The sequence below is a fragment of the Onthophagus taurus genome, chromosome 10 (assembly GCF_036711975.1).
Source record: "Onthophagus taurus isolate NC chromosome 10, IU_Otau_3.0, whole genome shotgun sequence".
In the NCBI taxonomy this organism is placed as follows: Eukaryota; Metazoa; Arthropoda; class Insecta; order Coleoptera; family Scarabaeidae; genus Onthophagus; species Onthophagus taurus.
Window position 1 is genome coordinate 3,681,214 of NC_091975.1, and position 21,429 is coordinate 3,702,642.

The 21,429-nt window shown below is 31.1% G+C and overlaps 5 protein-coding genes across 7 annotated transcripts; all 5 read left to right on the forward strand.

The window, feature by feature from the left end:
- The first annotated feature begins 244 nt into the window (after positions 1 to 244).
- LOC111428288 (zwilch kinetochore protein) lies at positions 245 to 3,145 on the forward strand. Its single transcript, XM_023063751.2, has 8 exons — positions 245 to 633; positions 693 to 927; positions 983 to 1,138; positions 1,202 to 1,573; positions 1,635 to 2,158; positions 2,253 to 2,371; positions 2,424 to 2,904; positions 3,069 to 3,145. Exons 1-7 carry the CDS (start codon positions 332 to 334, stop codon positions 2,486 to 2,488), a joined length of 1,773 nt encoding a protein of 590 aa, XP_022919519.2. The 5' UTR covers positions 245 to 331; the 3' UTR covers positions 2,489 to 2,904; positions 3,069 to 3,145.
- On the forward strand, positions 3,103 to 5,296 carry LOC111428290 (ethanolamine kinase-like). Its single transcript, XM_071199364.1, has 7 exons — positions 3,103 to 3,148; positions 3,540 to 3,552; positions 3,636 to 3,729; positions 4,128 to 4,258; positions 4,317 to 4,822; positions 4,886 to 5,105; positions 5,156 to 5,296. Exons 1-7 carry the CDS (start codon positions 3,103 to 3,105, stop codon positions 5,241 to 5,243), a joined length of 1,098 nt encoding a protein of 365 aa, XP_071055465.1. The 3' UTR covers positions 5,244 to 5,296.
- A 73-nt stretch (positions 5,297 to 5,369) lies between these two features.
- LOC111428289 (venom protease-like) lies at positions 5,370 to 7,176 on the forward strand. The gene is made up of 5 exons (XM_023063752.2): positions 5,370 to 5,809; positions 5,879 to 6,130; positions 6,191 to 6,315; positions 6,367 to 6,476; positions 6,528 to 7,176. Exons 1-5 carry the CDS (start codon positions 5,722 to 5,724, stop codon positions 7,117 to 7,119), a joined length of 1,167 nt encoding a protein of 388 aa, XP_022919520.1. The 5' UTR covers positions 5,370 to 5,721; the 3' UTR covers positions 7,120 to 7,176.
- A 51-nt stretch (positions 7,177 to 7,227) lies between these two features.
- Positions 7,228 to 9,303, forward strand: LOC111428543 (fibroleukin-like). Its single transcript, XM_023064110.2, has 3 exons — positions 7,228 to 7,479; positions 7,535 to 7,718; positions 7,855 to 9,303. The coding sequence occupies exons 1-3, from the start codon at positions 7,350 to 7,352 to the stop codon at positions 9,074 to 9,076; spliced, it is 1,536 nt and encodes a 511-aa protein (XP_022919878.2). The 5' UTR covers positions 7,228 to 7,349; the 3' UTR covers positions 9,077 to 9,303.
- Positions 9,179 to 21,270, forward strand: LOC111428539 (cell polarity complex component crumbs). Of its 3 annotated transcripts, none has more exons than XM_071199296.1 (13): positions 9,179 to 9,256; positions 10,953 to 11,111; positions 11,171 to 11,566; positions 11,619 to 12,425; positions 12,860 to 12,970; positions 13,713 to 14,105; positions 14,157 to 14,381; positions 14,447 to 14,595; positions 15,044 to 16,835; positions 17,432 to 18,743; positions 19,522 to 19,970; positions 20,227 to 20,492; positions 20,550 to 21,270. In XM_071199296.1, exons 3-13 carry the CDS (start codon positions 11,482 to 11,484, stop codon positions 20,775 to 20,777), a joined length of 5,817 nt encoding a protein of 1,938 aa, XP_071055397.1. In that variant the 5' UTR covers positions 9,179 to 9,256; positions 10,953 to 11,111; positions 11,171 to 11,481; the 3' UTR covers positions 20,778 to 21,270. The 3 variants fall into 3 exon arrangements, with proteins under 3 accessions (XP_071055397.1, XP_022919867.2, XP_022919866.2); XM_023064099.2 differs by having other exon boundaries at positions 9,201 to 9,391; XM_023064098.2 differs by lacking the exon at positions 9,179 to 9,256 and adding an exon at positions 9,398 to 10,249.
- The last annotated feature ends 159 nt before the right edge of the window (positions 21,271 to 21,429 follow it).

Here is a 21,429-nt window from a genome sequence, read left to right on the forward strand (position 1 = left end):
ATCTACCTTGACAACCACACAACAGATATATATAGAGAAGCAGCGCCAACTATCTTCTTATTTTCTTTCGTCATTTAAAAATATTTCTAACTTTTTTGGTCATTTGTAATAACTCATTACTCGATACAAAAATACTCATTGTAAATAAATCGAAATATTAATAAAGCTTATAAAATTAATTTTAAATTTGTTTAATTCAGTAACTTTAAACTTTTTAAGGTTTTCGTTTCTCCCCAAACTGTCACCGTTAAAATAATTTCAAACTCTAGACCGGTTTCTTACTTCCTTTATCATAAAAAAGTTTTTAAAGTCGTTAGCTTTACGTATAAAAATGTTTGCAACTTCTAATGAAAAATATGAAAAATCTAAGCTATCACAACCTAGCTACTTAAGAGAATTAACTTTAGAAGAAGGTGACGTTCTGTTAATTTATAAAAAAATTGATCCGCAGATGGAACCATGTGGTTCACCACGAAATGAAGAGGATGATAATTCTTTAGACTTAACAGGAAATCCACTAGAAGTGGATTTAAGTGCTGGCGATGCTAGCTTGAATATATCCTCAATTGATTATGAAGATACGTGGCTACCAGAAGAACTCTCTTTCGGAGGTTTAGATAGGGCTACAATTTTGTAAGATTACTTAATTGTACATAATGAATATTCTTACTAATTTTTTTTTTATTATTTAGAGGTAGCGTAAATTCTGAATTAATGCGAGGCGAATTCAATTTGAACATTTATGCATTATGTGATGGAAAAAATAAGAAAAAAATTGTTCTACAAGGAGCAAAGCAAACCAAAACTAATTTCATTAGATCGCAAGTATTTATTTTGGATTGTTGTGGGATGAGTGAAGGAAATGAGAGGATGATGTATTTACAAAATGAACATTTAAAAGAATTTAGCCCATCGGTTGATTCGCAGGTTTGTTTCTCCATTTTTTTATTTAATATATTATAGATTAAATTCGTTTTTTTAGTTAAAAACATCGGTTTTAATTAAAAGTACTCATAATTTGTATGGCTCCGCAAAATCATTGTCATTAAAATCACGTTGTTCTGCATCAATCACTTGTAACGTTGAGTGGTCATCTTTTCATTATGATATTCCAGACTGGGTTGATTCAATTAACTTGGTACATATAAAACTTTAAAATCAATTATTTATTTTAATTTAAAATTTATTTCTTTATTATTAGACAATTAAAACAGTTATTGGTCATGAAGGATCGGTGCTAAATCAATACTTTAAAGAGTTGAACCACCTAAAATTTTTAATTAATCTAATAACAAAATTTAATTCTGATATTCTTAGTGTTACATTAAATGAATCATCGAAACCCCATGCCGAGATACTTCATGATTTTGGAACAATTTTTTCAAAATCGTGTCCCATAACTAAATCAGAAGACAATTTAAATTTTGAAAATTTACGTAATAACGAAACTTACATAACGGATATTGTATGGAATCTTTTTATTCAATGTGAAACTGTGGAAGAGTTACAACTCACATTTCAAAGTTTATTAGAAGGTTTTGTCTCTGCAATTTATAGGGCTTGTCCATTTCATGTAAGTTTTAATAATTATATAAAAAACACCTTTAATCGTTTTAAAAACGTTGTTAATTTAGTTTTCAGATTTAGAATCGAGTATGATTAAAAAAATCCTAAGTGAAATATCATCAAAGGGGAAATTAGGAATGCCAACTTTAACTCCGATTCTATCATTAAAGTTATTAATTGATTGTGGATTTGAAAAATTGAAAAGGGATTATTCTTGCGTTTTAATACGTTCTAATTGTTTAAGAGAATACGAGATTAAACAATTATGGGAAAATTCCATAAAAGATATGAATAGTAAAGATTCAAAATTAACTTCGAGATTTGCTGTCATGAAACTCAACACGAACTCCAACATTGAATGTAATTTAGATGAGACCTTTCTGCCATTTGTTGATGCTTTAAAAAAATACCAAGCATTAATGTCGATGCATGTGGCCTGTGATGTGTTAGCTTTGAGTTTAAAATTTTCTAGTTTATCAAGTTTAAATGCAAATATCAAACATAAATTATTAAAGCAGGAAATTAAGGTTACCTCAAATAACCCTCTATTTGAGATAGGATGTAGCTTGGACAAGAATTTTCTTAAATACATGTATGTATTTTTAATTTTGTAACCCATCTTTGCCCAGACCATTTTTGTAGGTTAATTATCAACATTTTTGGATTAATATTTTTTGAAATTTTAGAAAAGAACCCACTAATTTACACATCAAATTTACTTCATCGATTAGAAAAGATACTACTGAAACTACTTTTTATCATACAAGTAGTAAATTATTTCCTCCAACACTTTTTGATGACTACGGTAAATTATTTTTTAACATTTTCTTTAATTATTTAATATTCATTCTTTTTAGAACCTTTTGAAGCACCACACTACTACGTCACTAAAATGGTGAAATATGATACCAAACTAATTTAATTTAAATTGAAATATTTTAGTTAAATAAGCGTTAAGTTTTTGTTTAACATCATTTTTAATTTTGGTTAAAATCATTTTGTTACGATTAATGTTTAAGTTTATAAATTGAATAAAAGTTTATTTGATAAAATAATCTACAAAGTAAAAATAACCTTTAAACTAGAAGATATCTTTAAACACCACAAATATACGGATTTTCTAACATTGTAAGAGTTTGGTTTGGGGGAAAAACATCGATAGCTTATGACCTGCGCGCACTATAAGACACGGTCGACCCCACCAAAACACCTCCAGGACTCCAACACATTCTCCCAGAAATGGTTTTCGTCGTTTTCGTGTAGATACGCGTTTCAAGTCGATCATACCTTTAAATACATTAAAACACGTGGTTAAAAAAGCATAAAAACCATTTTTTGGTGAGTTCTTTGTTCCTAAATTCCTATCTTTTAATCTATTTTGCAATAATAAAACACGTCATTTAAACGTATTTATCTCGGTTTACAAAAAAAAAATTATTTGTTTACTTTTCGCGTGGATTCTTGCTTAATATTTGTTATAAATGACGAATTTTGTATTATAGTGTAAAAGGGGATAAATAAAACTTAATTTAAATGATGAAAGTCGATGAAACAATACCAAAAATCGACGTTTTAATCGGGGGTAAATACACAAGAGCTTGACTTTTAATCGGATAATTTTATTTTTACACGAAAGTTTTGTTACCATGGAAATAACTCGAAATCAAAAGCATGATAAAATCGCGACAGCTTTAGCTGGAGCGATTTTATCTTTTGATTTTGATTGAGAGTTATTTCCAAAGGGTAACAAAACTTGAGTGAATTAAAAATAAAATTATCCTGATTTAAAATCAAGCTCGAGCGTATTTTAGGGAGATTAATACACGACAATTGCACAATTTATCAACAATTTTTAATTATTTATTAACTATTTTTGACTTAATTATAGTTGTCAAAAATGTGACGTAAGCAAAAGTATATATATGGTAGTCGCGTTTTAATCAGTTATAAAATATCACGTGTGATTTATTCAGTTGAAAAACCTAGGTAACTTTTATCCACTTAGAAATTCACGTTATTGGTCGAAATTTTAAACGATCGTTACTCTGATTGGTTGTATATTATTGGAGTGCATTAATCGAAGAAAATAACATCTTTGACGGCGTAAAGGAAATTTTGGAAAAAATCCGACCAAACTGGCCCGTAGAAAAAATTAAATACAAGGTGAGTTATTTAGAATGTTTTTTTTGGAAATAAATCGTGCGTATGTAGCTGTAACGAATTAACCGTTGAAAGAAAATTACTACGACTCGTGTATTGCATGTGCATTTAATTCTCGAACAAAGAAGTTTCAGAATCGTTTTAAGCCGATTTTAAAACGTTTCAACCTTGAATTTTTTTAATAATTTATGGTTTACAACAAATTACTTACATTTTCCTCTAAAAATATACTGTTTTGGTTAAAATTCGATAAATGTTTTCTATTGTGACACTTAAATTTATAAAACGTCAATTTTGACAGTTGGCGGACAATTAAGTAACTAAAATAAAAAAACGCGGGAAATTCAACATAAAATCAATTTTGTAATCAAATCTCTTTTAATTTGAATATTTAACTAAAGTTGTTGACAGATGGAATTACAAATAAACTTATTGGATGTAACGTAGAAGGTGAAAATGAAGAAGAAACCGTTTTGGTGAGGATTTACGGCAATAAAACCGATTTGTTGATTGATCGAAAAGCGGAAACTAGGTATTTAAATCATTTTTTAACTTTAACGTTTTTTAATGTATTTATTTTTAATTTTTAGAAATATTTTATTGTTAAACAAACTATCTTTAGCACCACAATTATACGCAACATTCCATAACGGTTTAGCCTACCAATTCGTACCAGGAATCACGTTATCCTCAAAAACGGTTATCAAACCGGAAATTTATAAATTAGTAGCAAGGAGAATGGCCAGAATGCATAAAGTAAAAAATGATATTAATCCAAAAAAGTGTACGCCGTGTCTTTGGAATAAAATGCAAAGGTTTTTGGATTTGGTTCCGCATGATTTTACGGATCCAAGAAAACAGAAACGCTTTCTAGAACTTAATCTCCCCAAAAAGGTTGATTTGCAGAAAGAAAAGGAGTTTTTAAAACACTACTTGAGTCAAAATGAACCATTAGTTGTTTTTGCACATAACGATTTGCTTCTGGGTAATGTTATTTACACGGAAAAATCAAATAACGTCACCTTTATCGACTTTGAATACGCAGGATTTAATTATCAAGCTTACGATATCGGAAATCATTTTGCGGAATTCGCTGGTGAATTATTTAACTTTAACACCTTTAATAAGCAAAAAATTCATAAATATTTTCTTTTAATAGGCGTTGACAACGTTGATTATTCTTATTATCCAAATAAACAACTTCAATATGATTGGTTAAAAACATACCTAGAAGAATTTAATGATAAAATAGTTACAGAATGTGATATTGAAGAGTTATACATACTAGTTAATAAATTCGCTTTGGCCGCTCATTTATTTTGGGGAATTTGGTGTTTAATACAAGCCGAACATTCCTACATTGATTTCGACTTTTTAAAGTAATTATCTTGATTTATTTACATTAATAAACTGTTTTTATCGTTTTTAGGTACGCTCAACAACGTCTTGGGGAATATTTCACTAAAAAACCAGAATATCTTGCTTTAGGTTTACAAGAACACCCAAATAAACTTTAATTTATTATATAATATGTAAAAATATTTTAATAATAAATATATAATAAATTTTACTGATTTATTATTATCCCTAGTAGTGTCATCATGCTCATTGTAACATTGTCTCATTTGTAACATATGCTTCATTTCGATTCCAGTTCCATCTTGCAAAGTAATTACTGTGGCTATAAGGGCATGATCCTTTTCATTTACAATGAGGTCCATAATCATGTGGTTCAATTTCATGACCTTCGGCTCTCATCAACATTCCTTTCGATGAATCTGGACAAGCTGCTTTCAAAATGAATTTTGAGAATAGAAACACGAAGTGAGAAAGTAAAAGTATCATCCGTAGAATGGAAAGAGAAGCAGATATATTGAAGAGGCAGGATTTGAAAAAAATGGGTGGAAGTACAAATTGAGGTGGTTATAAAATGACCTCTCTCACCGAAACTCGATTCATTCGAATTTTCGGCTAACAAAAGTGGACCTTGCGACCATGAATCAGCTTCTAACGTTTTTTGCCGTGTTATTTTTTGCTCTGTTGGATTTCACGGAACCGCAACACCATCACCATCACCATCGAGGTAATTTTTCTTAACCAAATTTATTTACATTAGCAATTAACACATTGTAAAAAATCTTTTTTTAAAAAGGTCATTCATCTAGAATTAATCAGCAATGTCCTTTACCAAGTGGTGACATTGGAGTTTGTTTGCCTTTTCATCTATGCCCGGAAGTTCCATTTAATATTTATCGGAAACGATGCGGAGGATTTTGTGGTCCGAGACATAAATTTGAAAATAATTTGGTTTGTTGTCCAAAATCCGATAACAAAACTGAAATTGAAACGGAAATTAGAAATGAATCCGAAATTAATGAAGATTTAGATAAAATTATTTTTGAAAGTATTTCAAAATTGGAATTAATTAATTTTATTTTCGCTTCGATTAATAATCAATTTTTAGAATGCGAAGAATACAAAAAAATCGCTGTTGAGGTTGAGAATCAAGTTGAAACAGCAACACCCCGACTTATTCAAACGTTTTTAATCGGGGGAACTCCTTCTTTGAATAAAGAATTTCCCCACATGGTAATAAAACTTAATTCTAAATTATTATTTATAATTTTATAATTTTTAAAGTCACTTCTCGGATTTGGAACTGAAGAAAACATTGAATGGAAATGCGGGGGGAGTTTAATTAGTGATAAATTCGTGTTAACAGCTGCTCATTGTTTATACACACCATCACTGTAAGTTTTAAATTCAATTTTTAACTAATTTACATTAAATTTCTATTTAAGCGGAGATGTAACCTTTGCAAGATTAGGAGATTTGAACATAAAATCAACATCGGATGATGCTAAATCTCAACAAATTAAAATTATTCAAAGATACTTTCACCCAGATTACAATTCCGATGAATCCCATTACAACGATATTGGTTTAATCGAATTAGAACACCCCGTTTCTTTCACAAAATACGTTCGGCCAGCATGTATTCAATCTAAAGAAAATTCTAATTCCAATTTTATTGCAACCGGATGGGGAAATACAGAATTTGGTGGAACAGCTAGTGATGTTCTTCAAAAAGTTGATTTAGTCATGTATTCTTACGATAAGTGCAACATAACCTTTGGGCCGCAAAGAAAACTTGAAAGAGGTGTTGATGTAAATTCGCAATTATGTGCTGGGGGTGGCGAAGGGGAACAAAAAGATACTTGCCAAGGTGATTCTGGGGGTCCTTTACAGGTTGAGATAAATGACAGCCCGAAACTATATGAAATTATTGGTGTTACATCGTTTGGAAAAGGATGTGGGTTGGAAAATATTCCTGGAGTTTATACGAAAGTTGATTATTTTAATCCTTGGATTGTTGATATTGTTTGGAAATAATTATTTTATAATAAATTTATTACATTATATCGGAAATAAAAACAAATTTTGAGCATTTTTAGGACCTTGACATTTATTTATATTACATCTCGCTCTGTACATACCTTTAATACTTTTTTATCTTCTTCATAATGAATAAAAACAGATGTCTCCTTTAAGTTCTAATTTTAGCCTCGCTCCTTGCTGCTTTCTGTATCGTTTTCCTTCATTTACCATTTAAAAGCTGTGTGATGAACATGATTTATTTTATCGCATTATTTTTTGGTGTTATTACTGAAAAATGCTTTTGTGTTCCTCCAACACCAACAGATTCTTTAATGAGAGATATTCGTGAAATTAAAAAAGCTGTTTTTCAATTAAGTAAGTATTAAAATAACAATAATGTATTTTATTAATATGTTATGTGCTGTTTTAGATGATAAAACCAAAGTATTTGATGAATATTCATTTATTTCACTACATACACTTCTTACATCGATTGATACGAACATCAAAAATTTACAAGAAAGAGCACACGTTTGGGACACTTTTCAATTGCATGTTTCAGCCTGGAATGACCAATTATCTACTGTTGATAGAAAATTAGATATTATAAGCAAGTAATATTCGAGAATTTATTTAAACAACTTTTATTACTTATTTATTAATTTTATAAAAAAAAATTCAATAATTTAATTTAAACAAAATTTAATATCCCTTATATTATAAACGCTGATAGCAGATTATTTTTTTTAGGGCACAAGAAAAAATAGATGATTTAGATTTAAAATTAAACAATCTTTTAAATCCGATTCCATTTAAAATCGATGAAATTTCCTCAAAAATCAACGGAATTGAAGAATCAATAAACGAGTTAAATAAGAATTTAAAAGATAAAAGAGAAGATAAATCACTATTTGAAGAATTCGCAGCACGAGGAATTTTAACAACGGTAAAACAAGTTGATAAAAAGATCGATAAAATACATCTAAATAGTTTTCGAAGAAACGACACGTGCAATAAATTAAAGGATGATGATATTTTAAGAGATATTTCATCGAAGGTTGATGTTATTTTTGATAAATTCAGTGAAAAGGATGATTTGGTTCCGGAAGACTCGGAAGCTACGTTTAAAAAAGGGATTTTTGAAAATGTTTTAAACAGCATTGAAAATAATACTGAAATCATAAAAAGTATTATTATTAGAAATTGCTCATTAGAAAGAAACAAAGAAAACATAACATTGTTTAACGAAGAACCAGAAGAAAAATCTGTATTAAACCCCGAAAACTTTGATTATACACTTTGTGGAGCAGTTAAAAATATTTCCGCTATAATTTCATTCTCAACAAACTTAACAGATTTAATTAAAGAAAAAAGATTGTGCGAACAAGGTTGGTTGGTAATTCAAAAAAGATTTTCAACTATTCACCAAGAAAATTTTAACCGATCTTGGGACGATTACAAACATGGTTTCGGCAACGAAATCGCGGAATTTTGGATTGGCAATGACTTTCTTCACCAATTATCACACCTAAATAACCTAACATTACGAATTGAATTAATAAATTTTAACGGGATTCTAGTTTGGGCTGAATATGACACCTTTAAAGTTGCAAATGAAGATGATAACTACCGATTGATCATTTCTGGTTATAACGGAACTGCTTCCGACTCATTTTCTTCTCATAATAACTCAAAGTTTAGTACGTTCGATATGAAGAATGACGATGCTCCTATTTGTTGCCCTTGCGCTTTATCTTACGGAAGTGGATGGTGGTTTAATAGCTGTTTCGAAGCAAATTTAAATGGGATTTATTATAAAACCCCGATAACAAACGAATATTATAAAGGCATAATTTGGGAATATTGGTTGGGGAATTATTCATTGCAAAAAACTAAAATGATGGTGAAATCAAAAGGAAATTTAAAACAATTTAATGATTTAAGTTATGATTTGGATTATGAAGATCCTTAAATATTTTTTATATTAAAAATATAGATTTTCAAAAAAAATTAAATTTTTTAGTTCCGCTATTATTTTTTAGATGGCGCAACAAACAGTTTACTCCTGCCAAAAGAAGAAGTAAATATGTCAGTTTCAGTTGAGGTGCTGATCTTGTAACGTTAAAAAAACATGTTGATTTTACAATAAAATGTTCGTATTGTGTTTGTGGCGTCCGAATATATCGTGTTAGTGTACAATTTTGTGTCTTAAGTTAGTTTTTATTTGTATAAGTGTTAACAATGAATCGTTTTAAAACCCACCTGTTCAAATTGATACCACAAACAGGTAAGCGGAGAGATAAATTAACGTTTTATTGTCTTCTTCAAACAAATACATTTGAAACTAATCGATTCTATACGTACGAAACAATTCGCGTGATTGATTAGTATTCATATCAAAAGAGAAAACTCGTGTTCGGCCTCAACTTTCCTACGTGCGATTTTTATATTATAAAAGTTGTATAAGAGGAATTCGTAGATTATTAAATTTAGTGGCACCGGGTGTTTGTTATCGTAAACCGGAATCTTTGTCCTCATCAACAAGAAAACCGTTAGAAAGTTTTGTTTAATCCCGGGATGTTGATGACTAATACCTAAGACCTATGACCTTCTTGGAAACGAATAACTCCTCTTATACCAAATGGGTTTTGTGCTTGGAAAATTTGAATAAATCTCTTATTGCCTAAGAAACTGGTCTTTCAGGTAGTATTAGTCATCGTTTTTTTGCGGTTGAATGAATAAACATATGAATGAACCAAAAGGATTAGTTAAAGAAAATTGAAAATTAAAAAAAATTGGTCTAAAAAGTGTAAAATATCCCGCTATGCGCATTCAAAGCTGCACCGTTACGATCTCTACCATAATTTGCACAACATAGTTAAAGTACTGCCAATTTAGGTCAAGATCAGGACGTTGAAAATCCTCAATCCACATCAATTCAAATGCAAAAACTCAATCTGAAAAAAAAGTTTAGTTTCACAATAACATCGATTTCAGGGTTACATAAAGACCTTAATCTCGTTACCACTAATTTAATTGAACAGGTGTTTGTTATTTTAGATGCAACCCAATTTTTCATTGAACCATCAAGAAGTTAACAGTGTTTTTATAGTTAATTGTTTTTTGCTGACAACTATGATACACGGTAAACAATTTCTTCATTTTGATTTTAGTATAAATTATAAGTTTAAAATCTTGGACTCCCACAAACTTCTTTTTGTTCCTTTTTCCTGCATTAAAACGCATTCTTCCGGTTCACAATTACCTTACATTCATTCGCGTTCACCTGCCGTGGAATTAAAGAAACCGTTGTTGTCTTCATTCCTAAACATATATAACGTGAGAAACAACTAAGAAGAAAGTGAAATCATTTCTTCTATTTTAACATTAAAAAATGTTATTTTTGAGGTTATATCTACAAAAAATATTTAATACTTTCATACAAACCTTTTTCTTTTTTTAATTTCCGGGCTTCGAAGTTTAAAAAATTTCTCTTCATACTTTATTTAATAATTACCAAGTTATTTAGCAGAAATTTAATGTAATTATTAAAATTTTCATTAAATTTTTTTTCACATTTTCGTTTTTGACAACATCCGAAATAAAGTGAAGTTAGTTAATAACGACAATAAAAATTTTTAATTTTATTTATTTTTAAATATATAAAATTCAATTTAAAAACGTTATTTTAGCTGTATAAAATATTATATCAATAAATTCAAAATTAAAGTAATAATTCTAATTAATTAATCGTTTCTAACTTCAATAACGAATTTTAGTAGAAGTTAAAATCAATAGATGGAGAATTATTTTTTGAAACTAATTTTTGCTTTTCATTTTCTTTTCAGTATTATTTTACGTGTTTCTCACGGCAAGTTTAACGTTAGGACAAATAATTGGGCCATCCAATCAACCGGAAGCGTACTTCAACGGCTCCACTTACATAAGACTGCAAACGACCGTTTCTTTGAAGAAACAAACAGGGCTCAGTTTTAAAACATGCGAGGGTAAGTCGAGACTTTTGAAGTGGTTTTAAGTGGACTTTAAAAACAACGTTTTTTGTTAGGTGGTGAATTATTTTCTCAAACCCATAAAGACAACGTAATTGAATTATCTTTGGAACCATCAACGGGATGGTTGAAATTTTCTGGTAAAACTTTGGGGAAACAGTTCACTGAGAGAGTGCAAGGAAATTTTTCGGATAATAAATGGCACCATGTCCATATTTTTTATGTTTTGGGTAACTTAACCTTAAACATTGACGATCAATACAGATTATTAGCGAATAGTACTTTTCGAACGGAACTTTTAAACAGTCCCGGTTTGTATAACGACGGTGCTGTTTTAATCATCGGTAAACACTATGATGGATGTATAATGGAAGGACCTTCGATTGTGTTTAATAAAAGTTTCATTCAATCACATGAAGTTAGATTCGGACTATGTCCTATTAATGATGATTGTAAGATTTTACTAGCTTTTATATTCTTGTTTACATTATTGATTTCTTGTAGGTGGTATTCACGAAACAAAAGCTGCTTGTTTATTAGCACCCTGTATGGATCATGGTCAATGTATCGAAGTAAACAACTCGTACAAATGTATATGTAATTCGGGTTACGTCGGAACAAATTGCGAAAGGGTTCTAAAACCCTGCGAGACACACGCATGTTTAAACGGCGGAACTTGCATCGACAACGACGATAAGGTTAACTTCCATTGTGAATGTCCGCCTAAATTCACCGGAAAATACTGCGAAACACCAATCAGTTTAGATCCGGTTTGTAGTTCGAATCCGTGTAAAAACGGCGGAACTTGTCAAAACGATGGAACCACAACGCGTTGTATTTGTTTGGATGGTTTTTCCGGTGCAGATTGTAGCGTAAATTTGGATGATTGCCAACAAAATCCTTGCAAAAATAACGGAGTTTGTAACGATGGCATTGATAGTTTCACTTGTAATTGTACCAATACTGGATATCAAGGGCAGTTTTGCGAGAAAAATATTAACGAGTGTTTAGAAGCGCCCTGTTTGAATGGGGGAAAGTGTTTTGATAATTACGGGGACTATTTTTGTCAGTGCACCTCGGGTTATTATGGGAAAAATTGCGATCAACGAATCTCCGAATGCGATTCATCGCCGTGTTTTAATCAAGGCGTTTGTAACGATCAAGAAAATGGGTATATTTGTGTGTGTCCATCGGGGTTTACAGGGACGCAATGCGAAATTAGTCTTAGACAAGCACAATTACAATGCGGATGTGAACCATTTGGGTTATGTGTTGATGATGGACGTTGTATTTGTAGACCGGAATATACAGGTAATTTTTATTAATTTTTTTCTTTAGCCCAAATTTTAAATGACTAATAAACTGTAGGAGAGTTTAAGTTGTTACGCATGACGTCTTTGGTGCAGATGGTGCATCTTCAACAGCCTAAAGTGTAATCTGTTAAGTGTATTGGTATCATTGCGTAAATTTAGGTTGGCAATAAAAAAGTAAGGTTAAGGTAATGTTTTTTGTCAAACAAAAAAAAATGGAAATCCTCGTACAATGGCTGCAATTTTTTCACGTTGTTTTTCTTCGATAATCTTCTTTTATCATTCTATTTTTAGCGTAAACATTTAAATAACGGATTGTGTCTAAATCAAACGTAACCTCAATTTTTGTTTATTATTTTAGATTTGGGCTAAAAAGATTGTTTACTAATAACAATATATATAGAAATTTACTAATTTTATTTAATTTCGCACTAGGTGAATATCCAAATTGTAAACCACATTGTACAGTTAATATATGTAAGAATGGAGGAACTTGTTGGACGACATCGACTTCAGTAAATTGTTCCTGCCCCATAAATTTCGAAGGTAAATTCGTTTTAATATTTATTTTTATAATGCATGTTTTGCATGTCTAACGTGAGCTTTTTCTTTTCGCTTTTTCGCAACTAACACGTTTCTAACTCTTCGCAATTCTTCTAAAACCCAAATAAATACAAAAACAAGGTAAATGTAGTTATTGCTACAAAACATATTGTCAATGTCCGGAAGGTTTTACTGGACCCAATTGCGAACGTCGCAAGAGATGTAGCGATCAACCTTGTTTACATCACAAGGAATGCATTGATTTTGTGAGTAAAACGAAATTAAAAAATGATTAACAAAGAAAAAAGAGAATTAAACGATGATGTTTCGCTTGAAGAATGTTTGTTGTCAATTTTGATGTCATTTTTTGGTGTCCAATGAGGGCCCCCTTATTTTTTTTTCTAAAAGCAATTAATTCACAGCTTGCGGGTTACTACTGCACATGCAACAGGGGCTGGACAGGGATTAATTGCGACGTGAACATCAACGAGTGCCTTGTTTATCCCTGTTTAAATGATGGTGTCTGCATAGATCACGCACCGCTCTTTAAATGTTATTGTTTACCCGGGACAACAGGTAAACGAAGACACAAAAAAAAACTTTTAATCACCTAAAACACTCAGGTATCAAGGTTCTTTTTAAACACACTTTTTCGCTTAATTATAACCCATCTACTTTTACTAAAAAATATCTTTCACACTTTTTAAAACGAAATTTAAAAATAAATTAATAAATAAATTTTTAGGTGATTATTGCGAAAAAAGAATTGAAGATTGTACAACGACACCATGTTTAAATCGAGGTAAGTGTAACCACTCGGTTTTTGGGGGATATATTTGCGAATGCCCGGAGTTTTGGATGGGTCGTTTTTGCGAACAACAATACGTTTACTGTGAGAACAACAATTGCAAGAACAACGGGACTTGTAAAATGTATAGTAGCACACGAGAAAGTTTCTGCGACTGCCAATCCGGTTTTAAAGGAACTTTTTGCGAAGAGTACGACGAGGACTGTAATGAACCAAATTGTTACACTGAAAGAAATGATTCGTGTCATTGTCAGGAAAACGCGAAATGTGTGCCAAATACGGAACATGGGTATTCAGGGTATACTTGTGAATGTCTTGAAGGGTACTCAGGTAATTGTACCACGAAAATATTATGAAGATTTATTACAAAAATTTTTTTAGGGCCTAATTGTATTGATATTGACGAATGTAAAACGGGACAACCATGCGAACAAGGTATTTGTAAAAACATTCCAGGAGGATTTGAATGTTATTGTAAACCTGGATATAGTGGTGAAAAATGTAACCTTGACATAAATGAGTGTTTATCAAGTCCGTGTAAAAATTCAGCAACTTGTCGCGATAGGGTGAATAATTATGATTGTGTTTGTCTTCCTGGATATACAGGTATTTTTTTTTTTTACAAACTTTTTGTTAGGGAATAAAGAAACGATTTCAATTTGATTTAACAGGTAAAAATTGTGAAATTGATATAAACGAATGTGATCCGAACCCTTGTATGTACAATTCAAAGTGTAGCGATTTAATAAATGATTTTAAGTGTCAATGTGAGGACGGTCGAACTGGACATCGATGTGAAACTGATATTGACGATTGTCAAGTAAGTTCAATCATACTAGTAATAATTATTATTGTGCCTTAATTAGTTATAAGAAATATTAAAGATCGCAACAAGGCGATTGAGCAAGAACGGTTGTGAAAGAAATTTCCATACCCTTTGTGCTCAGATTACTTCAGATCAATTCATTACAATGAAAAGCGACAACACAGTTATAGATCTCCAAAAATAACTGTGAAGTTTATCCATCAATCCTGGAAACGATAATTTCCAAAAAAATTGAGGTAGCAGTGAGAAATATTACCAATACACTTATTACATCCTTTAAAATAGAAATTCCCCCGAAAATTCTTTCCCAAAAAGTTCTGATGTTCACTTTTACTATTAATGCCCTAATTGGTAGTGGAATCCTATTTTAATTTTTAATTACATTTGCTTATACATATTTCTTCAATCATATTATATTTCTTGTAATTTAAATTTTTTTTAGCCCCAACCTTGTCAAAACGATGGGATTTGCGTGGATCATTTAAACAGATACGAATGTAACTGTACTGATACAGGGTACGAAGGCGAACACTGCGAAAACAACATCGACGATTGTAAAACAAATCCTTGCGTAAACGAAGGCGTTTGTATCGATTTAATAAAAGATTATTCGTGTCAATGTAGAGAGGGTTACACAGGAAAAGATTGTGAAAGCGATATTAATGAATGCGCATCCCAACCATGCCAAAACGGTGGGGAATGTATCGAAAGATCAAATCAAACTTTATATCAATCTCCTTACAACGAACGTTTACCTCCGAATTATCAACAACCTTTCAGTTATCAATCAGCCTTTGGATTTGATTGTTTGTGTGTTAATGGTACTATCGGTTTAAAATGCGAAACAAATGTAAATGAATGTGAAAGTAATCCATGTCATTACGGGAAATGTATTGATCAAGTTGGGTTTTATACTTGCGAATGTAACGATGGTTTTGAAGGGAAACATTGTGATATTGATATAAATGAATGTGATAAATATCAACCTTGCGTTCACGGCACTTGCCGTGATGGACGCGCCACTTATTATTGTGATTGTAACCCAGATTACGGAGGTAAAAATTGTTCGGTGTTATTACTTGGATGCAAAAAGGATTCTTGTAATTACAAAGGTACTTGTCGTCCATATGTTATTAACGAAATGGATCATCATTTTAATTGTTCGTGTCAATCCGGGTTTTATGGAGACACTTGTGAAACAACAACAACCATGTCTTTATCAGGAACTACTTTAATTACTGTGAATACATCGAAAGATGAAGGTTATGATATTTCATTTCGATTTAAAACGACTTTAAGCGATGGGTTGTTAGCGGTTGGAATTGGCCAAACTTACTATATTTTGGAATTAAATAAAGGAAGATTGAATTTGCATTCGAGTTTGTTGAATAAATGGGAAGGGGTTTTTATTGGATCTGGATTAAATAATAGTAATTGGCAAAGAGTGTTTGTTGCAATAAATACGACTCATATTATTTTATCCGCTAATGACGAACAAACGATTTATCCGATTACTTATAACGATTATAACGCTTCAGCAACTAGTTTTCCTTCGACTTATATAGGGGGAACCACCAGTGAACTTAGAACGTTAACTCATAAGCCACCTTTAGTTGGTTGTGTTGAAGATGTGATTGTTAACACGGCTTGGGTTCTTCCAACGTCACAAACAGCAAATATAACTTTACACGATGTTGATGTTGGGTGCCATCGTGAGCCACAATGTAAACCAAATCCTTGTCATTCCGGAGGGCAATGTACCGATAATTGGAGAAATTTTAGTTGTACTTGCGAAAGACCTCACTTGGGACATATTTGCCAATATAATTACACGGCTGCAACTTTTTGTCACGAAAATATAACCAATTCTTTGGTCACAGTTAAAGTTGATAAAGATGCTAAAAGAGCCGTTAGATCAATAGTTGACATAAGCATGTTTATAAGAACGAGGGAATCGAGCGGGCAAATTTTTTATCTCGGCTCCGAAAAACGAGATCAAAGCGAAACTTATATCGCCGCTGAATTAGAGAACGGGGAGTTATTGGTTAGGATTGAAATTCATGGAAATGCCGAATCTTATATTGTTGGTGGGGTTAAATTAGATAACGGATATAACCACTTAATTGAAGTTATAAGAAATGTTACTTTGGTTCAAGTAAAATTAAATGGAACTGAGTATTTTAGAAAAACTATTTCAGCTACTGGTCATTTAGATGCTGAAATTTTATATTTAGGTAAGTGGTTATTAAAAAATTAAATCGCTCAATCTTTTTTATTAGTACTGTTTAACTGTGATTGGTTGAAATAACATTTTTCCAATCTTTCCTTCTCCCTTTTTCCATCTTGGATTGTCAAATTCTTTTCATCTGTCTATTGTCTTCATCGTCACCATATGCCCATAGTATCGCGGCTTAATGTAAAACGGGCTACCTTAAATATTTCATTTTTGCTGTTTTTTTTTTCTTAACATTAAAGATAAAATTTTAAAAACTTAACTTTTTTATTTTTTAACGTAAACATATCGTGTTTGGTATCAAATGAAAACATTTTTGATTCTTATTAAGATCATTTTAATATTTATCAAAAAATAGTTACATTTAATTTTGACATTTGACAGTTTCTAACCTAACTTTTTTATTTTTAACCCAAATATAACATGTTTGGTATCAAATTATTAAAGATCATTTCAATATTCATTAGCCCAAATTTATTTCTAGTAGAATTTCATCCTGTAGCCTCCCCTAATTTTAAATCTTTCAATTCACTTCTTAATTGTTCTTCTGAAATATTTTGCACTTGGAATAAAAATTAATTTAATTATATTTTTTAGGTGGTCAACAACCAAATTTAAGATCAGTTCGTCAAGCAACCGATCCAAATGCAAAAAGCGAAATTTTACCATCAGGACCAGCTGCAATTACAGCTCATAATGAGATTCATTTTAAAGGGATCATTCAAGATGTGCAAATTAGTAACGGCTCAAAGATAATGGTTGTTGAATTCTTTCCATTAAAAGTTCAAGATTTATACATTCCAATGTCGTTTGGGAATGTTTCTTTTGATGAATCGTTAGTTTTACCTGGAGTTTTATCCGATAATAAATGTTTATTAAATCCTTGCGGTGATGGAAAATGTTTGAATACTTGGAACGATTATCAATGTATTTGCCCGCGAGGATTTAAAGGAAAAGATTGTAAAGAACGCGAATTTTGTAAATTAGAACAATGTCCTCTTGATTCTGAGTGCAAAAATTTGGATGAAGGATTAGAATGTATCACAAATATAACATTTGCTGGGGATACACCTCCGTTAAAATACGGCTACACTTTAACAAATATAAGCTGGATTGAAACCATTGAGTTATCGTTTCGGTCAAGATCTTGGGGAACAATCCTTTATGCTCATTACGAAATGAATCATTTCTTAATTTTTACGAACAATGGCGAGATTTTGGTTGAATGTATGATGTTGGGTCGCCGAGCTCACAATAAATTCAAAAAAGATCACTACGATGGGCAATGGATCACCTTATTATTCACGATACACGATTTAACATTAAAAGGAGGATTTAAAGAATCAGTTACCGATGACACACCCAACTTTACATTCAGCGACTTCGACGCGGGGAATTTCACAGAAATTTTCGTGAAAGGTGAATTATACATTGGAGGAACTGGTGATGTTAAATTGTTTGATTACACCAATTTAATCCAAAACAATAACGGAAGCGACGAACTCGACGATAACAAATTGGATACATTAAATGGGGGATTTCGAATATCAAAAAATAAACTCAACGATTACTTTAAAGGGTGCCTGAGCGAAATCAGAATTAACAATTATCTTTTACCCTTTTTTCCCAACGAAATCCTCCCGAATATAACGGTAAAAAATTTCAATTTAACATCGAATCAAATCCCTTCCGTTGGATGCAAATTATGTTTCAATAAAGATTGTAACAGAGGAACTTGCGCGGATCCTTTCACTTTGTATAAATGTAATTGCCCGTTGGGCTTCACCGAAGATGATTGCTCCGTTGATATCAACGAATGCGAAGATAATCAATGTAAAAATAACGCTACTTGTAAAGATGAAATTGGAAAATATTCTTGTGTTTGTTTGAATGGATATGATGGATTATAGTAAGTATTTTAGAATTTATTATTAATTTTAGGTTTAGCAGAAATATAACGATTTTTTGATAAATATTGAAATGGTCTTAATAAGTAATCATAAATGCTTTAATTTGATACCGAATATCACATATTTAGGTTAAAAAGTAAAAAAGTTAGGTTAGAAACTGTCAAATGTCAAAATTAAATATAACGGTTTTTTGATGAACATTGAAATGATCTTAATAAGAATCAAAAGTGCTTTAATTTGATACCGAATAGCACATATTTTTATTTTTTTTAAATAAAAAAGGTTATGACAGTTTATAACCTTGTCAAACCAATGTCAAATAATCGCCATTTTTAACTTTATAATTAAACAAAAATTCTGAATTGATCCTTTTTAAGAAACAAATACGTCTTTCATGGCTGTGAAAACAGGTTTATGACAAAAAGGTTAATAAATAAAAAGGTTTTACATTAAGCTGAGATAGTATGAAAATAAAAGTTAGGTTAGAAACTGTCAAATGTGAAAATTAAATACAACGATTTTTTGGCCGAACATCCCTTAAGACGGCTTAGAAAACGATATACAACAATCTAACGTTGAACAACTAAATCTAGAATTAACTTAAAATAATAAGTTAATAAAATAATAAATTAAAATTAATATTTGTCAAATTCGAATGGTTGTATTCTTTGACATATTATTTGACACAACTACTCAACAAAAGATGGCACTAGTACGAAATTAGACATTTAAATTTAAAAAACTGTCAGTTAAAAAATTAAATTAATTCTTTTCTAGTTGTGAAAACGAAATCGACGAATGCGAATCTTCTCCATGCCTACACGGAGGTAGTTGTACCGACCTAATCGGAAATTATTCCTGCGAATGTACGGATGAATTCACCGGCATTAATTGCGAACGACAAAAAGTGATAACTTGCTTGGATCACCCTTGCGCGGACGGGGCAACTTGTAAAAATGAAAACAAAAAGGGTAATAACTTTACGTGTTTATGCCCGCCGGGGATAATAGGAGATCGGTGCGATATGCCTTATTGCAAAGCGAAGAAGTGCGAAAATAACGGATTTTGCAACGTAAACGGTTTACAGCCCCGATGCGAATGCGAGTTGGGGTACGATGGAGATTATTGCGAATATAACATCGATGAGTGTGCGAGTTTTCCATGCCAAAATAATGGCGAGTGTAAGGATTTGGTTAACGAATATATATGTGGATGTGATAGAACTGGTATGTATTTATTTCAATATGCAGCACACGTTTGATTTCCTAATACAAAACGAATGACACAACTCACATCAAACAACATTAAAAATTGCATTGCTAAAATGATATCGAAACAAAGATAACGTTACTAATTTCAAAATAAAGTTTTAACGCATACTTTAACGATAAGATAACGATTTAACTTTAAGAATTTAGACCGATTAGATCATTGCGGTTTATTTTATAAAAATAATTCATTTGTCTTTGTTTGCTTTTAAAGGTTACACTGGATTAAATTGTGAAGTTGATATTAACGAGTGCGATGCGCAATGGAATCCTTGCGGACAAGGAAAATGTACAAACACCCCAGGAAGTTATCGGTGCACGTGCGAGAATCAAAAATGCGGGTTATATTGTAACTTGGACGATCCTTGTTTGAATAATCCGTGTGCGCACGGATCTTGTGAAGCAATGTGTACCAATTCAACGGATTATTTATGTAAATGTCCACCAGATTGGACTGGAAAAAATTGTAGTGATGTCCAGGTAAATTTTATTCCTTATTCTTTATTAATTTGTTAATTTTAATGTTTTTTTTAATAGGCTTTGAAAGCAGAGGAAGATTCAGGTGTCAACATTTTATTCATAGTAATTCCCGTTGTGGTGGTAATTGTTGTTGGTTTAGGAATTGGTTTGGTTGTTCTCGTGAACATAGCAAGGAGTAAACGAGCTACAAGAGGTACTTATAGCCCGAGTGCCCAAGAATTTTGTAACCCCCGAGTTGAATTAGACCACGTTTTAAAACCACCTCCAGAAGAAAGACTTATATAGTAGTTTTAATTACAATTTTAATTTATTTGAAACATTCCGAAAGGCCTTTTTGTACCTCTTTGAAGAAACGACTGACGTATGTAGGTAAAGATCCGGTTAATTAAAAAAAATCTCTAAAAGGAAACCCAAAAAAGATCAAAGTGTGATACTTGATGATATTCTTGAACTGTACATATATATAAAAAAATTGTTTCGTTTAGATTAAGTCCTTTTTATACAAAACCAAAGTTGTACATATATTTTTAAGCGTCTCTTAATAAGTCTTAATCATGCAATTTTAAATAATTAAGCGTTTTATAATCATACTTAAGTAACAATTAAATTGACAAAATACGTAAAAAGTGCCTCGAACTAATATTTTTAAATCCGTCCAGTTCGAAACAAATCAAAAATAATTATGTACTTAAAAAAATCAATCTAATTAATAAGTGATATATACTTTTAAGTAATAACTTAAGGTTTGTAATAAACAAAAAAAAATCTTAAAATCGAATTATTTCACTTTATAATTCTCCAATTATAATCATATTAATCGAGTTTCGCGATTCAATACGCGTTTGTTCTCGTGAACTAAAAACTTAAGGGATTTAAAGTTAGGATCCAAAAACAAAGCTATATAATGCAACAGTTGAGATTGAAATCGTTTTTGCAA